General features: G+C 53.3%; 2 protein-coding genes across 3 annotated transcripts; one reads left to right on the forward strand and one right to left on the reverse strand.

The window, feature by feature from the left end:
- Positions 1 to 1,387, forward strand: ERAS (ES cell expressed Ras). The gene has a single exon (XM_074030009.1). It carries the CDS (start codon positions 450 to 452, stop codon positions 1,149 to 1,151), a length of 702 nt encoding a protein of 233 aa, XP_073886110.1. The 5' UTR covers positions 1 to 449; the 3' UTR covers positions 1,152 to 1,387.
- A 1,019-nt stretch (positions 1,388 to 2,406) lies between these two features.
- On the reverse strand, positions 2,407 to 7,208 carry PCSK1N (proprotein convertase subtilisin/kexin type 1 inhibitor). Of its 2 annotated transcripts, none has more exons than XM_045383220.1 (3): positions 7,017 to 7,208; positions 3,177 to 3,652; positions 2,407 to 2,767 (listed from the first exon to the last, which is right to left on the reverse strand). In XM_045383220.1, exons 1-3 carry the CDS (start codon positions 7,128 to 7,130, stop codon positions 2,572 to 2,574), a joined length of 786 nt encoding a protein of 261 aa, XP_045239155.1. In that variant the 5' UTR covers positions 7,131 to 7,208; the 3' UTR covers positions 2,407 to 2,571. The 2 variants fall into 2 exon arrangements, with proteins under 2 accessions (XP_045239155.1, XP_045239154.1); XM_045383219.1 differs by having other exon boundaries at positions 6,915 to 7,208.
- Between the last annotated feature and the right edge of the window lie 1,277 nt (positions 7,209 to 8,485).

Consider the following 8,485-nt stretch of genomic DNA (forward strand, 5'->3'; position numbering starts at 1 on the left):
AGGAACTGCTAATGGGCATAGGCATTCTCTTCGGGGTGAGGAAAATGTTCTAAAATTTAGTTATGGTGATAGTTGCGCAACTTCATGAATATGCTAAAACCCGTTAAATTGGACACTAGCTGGCTGAACTTGATGGGATGTAAATTACATCTCAATAAAGCTGTTTGGGAAATCCAGACTTCACAGTTGTTGGTTCGTGTGAGGAGGGAAGGAGAGATGGGGGGGACGTGGGGCAGGGAGAAAACAACATAAATCATATATATATAGCACGCAAATTGGAAGGTGATCAGCACACAATAGGCACTTGGTAAATGTTAAAATAATGACACCCCACTGTCTCCTTGCCCTCACATGGTCTCCCCTAACGTATTGCCTGTTGTCTTGCTTCTTCTCTTCCCACTTGCAGAGCCCGCTGCCCACGTCTCTTTCCTGAGCTGCCTGCTGGGGTCATGGAGCTGCCAACAAAGCCTGGCACCTTCGACCTGGGCCTGGCCACATGGAGCCCTTCCTTCCAGGGGGAAACCCACCGGGCACAGGCACGCTGCAGGGATGTTGGCAGGCAGCTGCCTGAGTACAAGGCTGTGGTGGTGGGCGCGAGTGGCGTGGGCAAGAGTGCGCTGACCATCCAGCTGAACCACCAGTGCTTCGTGGAGGACCATGACCCCACCATCCAGGATTCCTACTGGAAGGAGTTGACCCTGGACAGTGGGGACTGCATTCTGAATGTGTTGGACACAGCAGGGCAGGCCATCCATAGGGCCCTGCGTGACCAGTGCCTGGCTGTCTGTGATGGTGTGCTGGGCGTCTTCGCTCTCGATGACCCCTCGTCTCTGATCCAGCTGCAACAGATATGGGCCACCTGGGGCCCTCACCCCGCCCAGCCCCTTGTCCTCGTGGGCAACAAGTGTGACCTTGTGACCACCGCTGGAGATGCTCATGCCGCTGCTGCAGCCCTTGCACACAGCTGGGGGGCCCACTTCGTGGAGACCTCAGCCAAAACACGGCAAGGCGTGGAGGAGGCCTTTTCTCTGCTGGTCCATGAGATCCAGAGGGTCCAGGAGGCCATGGCCAAGGAGCCCATGGCAAGGTCCTGTAGGGAGAAGGCCCGGCACCAGAAGGCCACCTGCCACTGTGGCTGCTCTGTGGCCTGAAGGTCTTGGCCAAGAAATGTAGACCTACCCCCAGGCCAGGGTGATTGTTTATTTGACATGAGACCCCTGAAGCAATTAGCTTTGAGGGACACATTCAGTATACTAGGGAAAGATGGACACCTCTCTTGTTTTCACTTGGTGAGGGGCTTTTTGGTAACATGGGAGTGCCTAATGTTGCTTTTGTTATGTCGAGAGATTTTGTGCAAAATTAAATAAATGGTGTTTTTGGTTTCAAAGCTGCCTCCGTGCTGAGTGTTGTGTGGGTGAGAGTGAGACTGGGTAGAATGTTACTTGAGTTGTGAGAATTCTTTCATTCAAGAAATTCAGGGGGAGCCCACGGTGTGCCAGGCTCCGCTTTAGATACAAGGGAGGTAGAGACAAACAAGACACTTAAAAATCCCTGCCCTGATAGATATGGCATCAGGCTAGACAGTGATAAAGGCTACATGTTAAAGGCAGGTGAAGGAATAGGGTGACAGGTCCAGGAAAGCCTTCTAGAGAGTAGGTGACATCTGGACAAAAACTTGAAGATATCCAAAGGCAGAGGGACTAGCCAGTGCAAAGGCCATGGCTACAAATCAGCTGCTACCACAGCAACCCTCAGTATCTCCAGGGCCTGGAGCAAGAGTACAGGTAGGCCTCTACACTACATAACTAAATAGGTAAACAGACATTGCAAATCAAGCTTTACAAAGCAAACGAAATACACCCTATCCTAATTTGGCAAATACACTTTCTTGGTGACCTGGATATCCAGGCTCCAATTTCTCAGCCTTCTCAGAGTTCCCTGCCAGAATGTGCCTGTCTGCCAAAGAGTGTGCCTGTATTGGGACCTCCCGTTCCCCAGCGCGAAGTCCTCTCCGGTTCTCTCCCCCGCATCAGGAGGTGTTCATGTGTGCCTGTGACATCCCAGCCCGCACCTCAAGCTCTACTCCCGTGCCCCACAAAGCCACCCCTTGGCCCTCAGGAGGATGGTCCCTTGGAAGATGATGGTGCAGGCCCTGAAAGTGGCCTGAAAGCCTGGGATCCCCATACCCAAGTGAGGCCTAAAAGGGGGACACAAGATCCGCGTGGGCACTGCCATTGTCCATGTTGATGCCTTCCCCTCCACCTCAAGGAGAGACATAGACTGAGCAGGTGATTGCTCTAAAGTGCAGGACCCAGGGTAGGGGCTCCTCTCCCCTGGTCTAAGGGCAACCACCACCGTGGGCACCACCAGCCCCTAGAAACTGCCACTCACACAGACAAGCACAGAGCTGCTTCAGATCATGTTTATTGTGGGGCCGGGGGTAGGGATCCTCGGGTGGGAGGGCTGGTTGGCCGGGGTAAGTTGCTCTGGACGTGCTGGCGGGGAGCAGTCCTGGTGGCGGGATGGCGGGGGCACTCCTGGGTCCCAGGGTGCAAGGGATCCGGGCTGTGCTCAGGGTGGCAAGAGGCGGCGTGCAGGCACCTGGGGCGCCGGGGTCTCTAGGCGTTTCACGCGCAGCAGTGCCCCCAGCACGCCCTCAGGGGGCACGTCGGAGCCCACATCCTGGTCGGCGGCACGGCGGAGGCGGCGCGGGGCTGCCACCCCCTCGGAGTCCGCGCTTCCGGCAAGAATCCGTCCCAGCAAGTACCTGCAGGGCCGAGCGCAATGCAGTGAGGCTACGTCCGCGGTGGGGCATTCTCTGGCCCCACCCCCGAGGCCCAGAACGCAGGATCCACAACCACGTACTGCCTGGGGACAGGTTCCCTCCCTAAGGAGGCGTCCTCAGTCCACTGCTTTCAGGAGACAGCCGTCTTTCATCCCAGAAACGGTGGCTTCCCTGCCTCCCTCTCCCCTTTCCAGGACCTGGGGTCCACTTCCCCCACTGAGTACTCAGCCAGGCATCCTTGCCCCGACTCCCTGGATCCAGGACCTCACTCCCTCTTAGGGCCCCAAGACTTAGAGGTTCGCACTCCACGGGAGAAGCAGGCGTCCCAGTTCCTCTCCCTCGACCTCCCCGGACGGAGGCACCCGACCCCTCCCCACCCCCTGCTGGGCACCTCAGCAGCTCGGGGTCCACGTCGGGTGTCTCGTCGCCTGCCTCCTCGGCATCTGGGCCCGCGGGGCCGTCGTCGTAGACTGGGGGCCGGGGTCTGAGCGCTGCGGCGGGGACAGGCGCGGGGACAAGCTGGGCTGCGAGGGCGGCAGGGTCAAGGCGGGCGCGGAGCAGAGCGCGAGCTAGCTGCGCTGCAGGCGCGTCGGGGTCGTCGTCCAGGCCCAGAGCCGGGTCAGAGTTGCGGGGGGCGCCCCAAACACGCAGCAGCTGCGCCAGGACGCGCGCCTGCTGATCCTCAGCCTCCTGCGCCTCGGCCCGCGCCCTCTCCTGACGTTCGGCCTCCAGCAGATGCGCCAGAGCCCGCGCTAGCTCCTGCACCGCCCCCGCCGCCGCCTCACCTCGGGGCACTGACCGCCGGAAGCGGCGGGGATCGCCAGTCTCAGCCAAGGGCGGCGACGCTGCGCTTAGGCCGCGGGGCTCCTGAGGGAAAATGAGGTGGGGGAAAAGAGTTTGTCAGCGTCTGTCGAGCCAGGGACCCCAGCCTGGGAAGCTCCGTGGGCCTCAAGCATCCCAGATGCCACCAAAAGCACCGTGACCATCCAAATACACCCGGACTCCCCTAAGGCCACTGGAAACCACCAAATATCTCCAAACACACTTAAGGCCACCAAAGATCCCCAGACACCCCCCCACTCCACCCCACAGCGCGCCAGTGATCCCTTGGTGACTCTCATAATTCCTCCCTCCCCACCCCCACTCCTGGGGACCGAGTTTCTTTATAAGAGTAGCGATGGTAGATATGACAGTTACAGATTTTTCCATATTTAATATTGTGGACAACAGGAACTATATGAATAAACTTGTTCATATACCATTTGGCATGTGTACAAGTTCATCTGTAGAATAAATTACCCAATAACAAATTTTCAGTTCAAGCAGTTTTGAAACAATTTCCACAAGTTTAAAGAAATAAAAGAGGGTACCAATAATCTGAGCAAGGAATAAAAAATATCATAAAAATGACTGTGAAGGTTTGGAAAAGAAACATACAGGCCACATATAAATATGCTTAAAAGGAGTGATGCCTGCAACACAAATAGCCAATAAAAGAGTAGTACACAGGGGCCGGGCGCGGTGGTTCACGCCTGTAATCCCAGCACTTTGGGAGGCCGAGGGGGGGCGGATCACAAGGTCAGGCGATCGAGACCATCCTGGCTAACACGGTGACAGCCCGTCTCTACTAAAAATACAAAAAAATTAGCTGGGTGTAGTGGCGGGCGCCTGAAGTCCCAGCTACTCAGGAGGCTGAGGCAGGAGAATGGCGTGAACCCGGGAGGCGGAGCTTGCAGTGAGCCAAAATCGCGCCACTGCACTCCATCCTGGGCAACAGAGTGAGACTCCGTCTCAAAAAAGAAAAAAAAAAAGAGTAGTACACAGAAGATACAGAGAATTCCTAAACAGTAGTAAGAGAAAAACTCATACAGAAATAGAAAAAATACATGATCACCTATTTCACAAACGTGATTACTAAACATGAAAAATTGGGCCAGCTGTAGTGGTTCATGCCTGTAATCTCAGCACTTTGGGAGGCCAACGCAGGAAGATCGCTTGAGGCCAGGAGTTTGAGACCAGCCTGGTCAACATAGCGAGACCCTGTCTCTACAAAAAATAAAACCAAAAAAATGAGCGAGGCACATGCCCATAGTCTCAGCTACTTGGGAAGATGAAGTGAGAGGATCACCTGAGTCCAGAAGCTCAAGGTTGCAGTGAGCCCAGATTGCACCACTACACTCCAGTGTGCATGACAGAGGAAGATGCTGTCTCTAACAAACATAAAATAAAATTTAAAACCTCATTAGTAATCAGGGGAAAGCAAATTAAAATGCCAGTGAGATACTATGCATAATATAACTAAAAGATTGACCCAAATCAAAAAGTCTGATAATATAAAGTGTTGAAATGAATGCAGAAAAATGGGAACTCTCATACTATGCTGGTGAAAATTAAACTGGCAAAGTAATTTTGAAGAGCGGTTTGACAATATCTAAAAAGATGCACATATCCTATGACCCACTCCTGGGACGTTATGCCCCAGAGTAGCTTTGGCACATATACTACTGGTCACAAGTTCATGACAGATGATGGCAGCACTGTTCGTAATAGCATAAAAGGGCAGGGGAGAAAGAAAAGCCTGGAAACAATCCAATGTCCACTGACAAATTGAGAACACATATATAAATCATGATGTCCTCATAGGATATAACGTTATGCAGTAATACAAATAAATGAATTATAGCCACCAAGCATAAACTTGGATGAATCTCGCAACCAAAGTAGAGCCAAGGAAAAAAAAAAAAAAAAAAAAGCCAAGTTCCAGAATTTCACTGCAGACTGCCTGAGACTACTAGACACCCTGAGGACTTCCTAGTGACCCCTAGTGACTACGAGGAACCAGTCACCTAGTATGATTCTATTTCAATGATGTTCAAAAAGCAGGAAAAACTAAACAATGGATTGTTTTGAGAGCTACACATATGTGATAAGCTACAAACAAAAGTAAGGAAGTAAGGGATCAATGGACAGAAAATATAGAATATGGACTGTGCAGGAACAGGGGCTGCCATGGGGAGGGGCACACAGGGGCTTCTAACTCTTGGTCAGGCTCTATTTATTCAGCTGAGTGACTGCTACACGGCGGAGTTATTTTGTCATCATTCTTTACATTGTACATATATATTAAACACATTGTTACACGGATATAAGGTAACAGTTTTTGTTTTTTTTTTTTTTAATTCCCATCTCAGATGCAGACAGTATTGAAGAGCTAGAGGAGGATGCCTCTGCAAGTGCCCTTGCTTGGCGCCTACCACTCCTCAGTCACCCCGGGGTGTCACACTCACCAGCAATCACAGCCTCACACACATTATGAGGACTGACAGGCCTGGAGATGTCACATATACAGCCCAACACTGCCACAGCCACATGTAAGGACCTGCACATGTTCACATCCGCAGCTGCCCCTGCAGTTACAGTCGCCAAGCCACCCAGGTGCAAGGACATGCACCATCCTTAAAGACACAATGCAGCAGAGAGGCATCATGGCTCCTCTCCTCAGGATGACACAGCTCCACAAAGAAACAGAGAGAAACAGTCTCAGGAACACGCAAATGAAATCCCAGGCACTTGGTCCAACAGAACCACTACGGAATGTGCACACGGAGATGCGAAGACCACTCCCTCTCAAACAAAAACGAAATCACAGAGAGAGTGAGAGAGAGAGAGACGCCCATAGGCCATGCCAACACACATATAAAGATTCATAAATATACACACGGTGTCACCGAGAAAACAATCGGGCCCACAGAAGAATCGCGCACAGAAGTATTCCGGTATCACACACACTACACACCCAGACGCACCACGGCACCTTTGTAGGACACTTGGAAGCGCTCAAACCAGAGACCACACACTTTCAAGGACACGACACCTCCACACCGCTGTCCTCACATCACACGCACACACACCGATGCGCGCGCGCCCTTTCTTAAAGCGCCTTAGTGCCGTGGAGAGCGTCACAGGCACCGGGCTCGGAAAGGTGGGCAGGGCAAGGTTACCGGCGGCGCCCGGGACGACGCCACCCGCACAGGCAGAGACCGAGTCAGGTCTCAGGTGTGCCGGCGTGGCCTGGGCGCGGACCGGCGGCCGGAGCCCAGGCCACCCTCGTCGATCTCTCCGCACGTACCGGGAGCCGGCTTGGGCGAGGATGAGGTGGCGCAGCCCCAACTCCAACCCTCGCCGGTGGCATCCTCCCCCAACCCCACCCCGCGCCGGACTGGAGTCGCACCTTTACCGGCCGCGCGCAGAGCGCGGAGGGCGGCTGAAAGAGGCCCAGCAGCAGCAGCACCAAAAGGCCGACGCCCCCGGCCCGCGGCCCCCAGAGCAGCGGCGACCCCGCCATGCTGCCCCAGCGAGCCGGGCTCCGGACGGGCGAACTGGCTGGCAAGTGCGCAGTGCCCGGGCGAGCTGGCGAGGCTGCGGCGCTCTGCGGCTGCGCACGCCCGGAATCAGGGCCCCCCCCTACCCCCCCACCCCCCACCCGACGCAGGCGCAGCCTCGGGGAACTGGCAGCCCCTCCAGACCTCCCGTCGCCATGGAAATGCCCAAAGGGCAAGGTGGAGAGCTGGCGGTTGCCATGGCAGTCGGAGGGCAGTTGCTGGGGCAACCGACCTTACAGTTACCTTGGCAGACAGGAAAACAGGCAAGAAAAATGGACTCAGTGGAGTGAAATGGGGGTCTGGTCCTCATCTCTCTTCCTTGGGGAGGAGATGGACTTTAGTTTGTTCATTAGATAAATAGTTAATGGATCACCCGCAGTGGGCCCGGCCCGCGCCAAGGGAGATGGTTTCAATCTAGGTGATGTGACCATGGACAGCTCAGTTCGCCATTCTAAGGCTCAGGCTCTCAGAGGCATAAAGGGGTTATTACTGACAGCCTCCCTCAAAGTGACCTTGGAGGTTTAGAATGACATTCAGTAGGAGCTCAATAAATGCTCCTTTCCATTCTCTCCTTGTCTCTTTGTCTTTTTTTTTTTTTTTTTTTTTTCTGACAGGGTCTCACTGTGTCCTCCAGGCTGAGGGCAGTGGCCAGATCTCAACTCACTGCAATTTCCACCTCCAGGGTTCAAGCAATTCTCATGCCTCAGTCTGCCAAGTAGCTGGGACTACAGGTGCCCACCACCACGCCTGGCTAATTTTTGTATTTTGGTAGAGATGGGGTCTCGCCATGTTGCCCAGGTTGGTCTCCAACTTCTGAGCTCAAGCAATCGGCCCTCCTCAGCCTCCCAAAGTGCTGGGATTACAGGTGTTGAGCCACCATGCCTGGCCCTGGCCCAATACTTTCATTTCTCCATGGCTCTCTGTGTTTCTCTTTCTGTCCTTATGTGCCCACAGCTCTCTCTGTGTCTCCCTCTCCCCATATGTCTCTCCCTGTCTATGACTTTCTCTCCTTTCATCTCTCCAACCCCTGTCTTGTCTCTGTCTTTATTTTACTGTCTATATCTACTTGTTTTCCGTAGATAGATATATACATAGATACATATATACATAGACTTTACCCATATATTGTTCCAGAAATAAGTTCAAGTCACTGAAATGACATATCAAAGCAAACAAGATCTTGAAAAAATGTGTATCCATAGGGCAAAAAATGTTGGGGAGGGAATGTTAACAATGGTTCTCTGGGGAGGTAACTAATGGTTTGTTACTTTCTCCTTTATACTTTTCTATTGTCCAAAAAAAAAAAAGTTACAATAGG

This window comes from Macaca fascicularis, chromosome X (genome assembly GCF_037993035.2).
Source record: "Macaca fascicularis isolate 582-1 chromosome X, T2T-MFA8v1.1".
Lineage (NCBI taxonomy): Eukaryota > Metazoa > Chordata > Mammalia > Primates > Cercopithecidae > Macaca > Macaca fascicularis.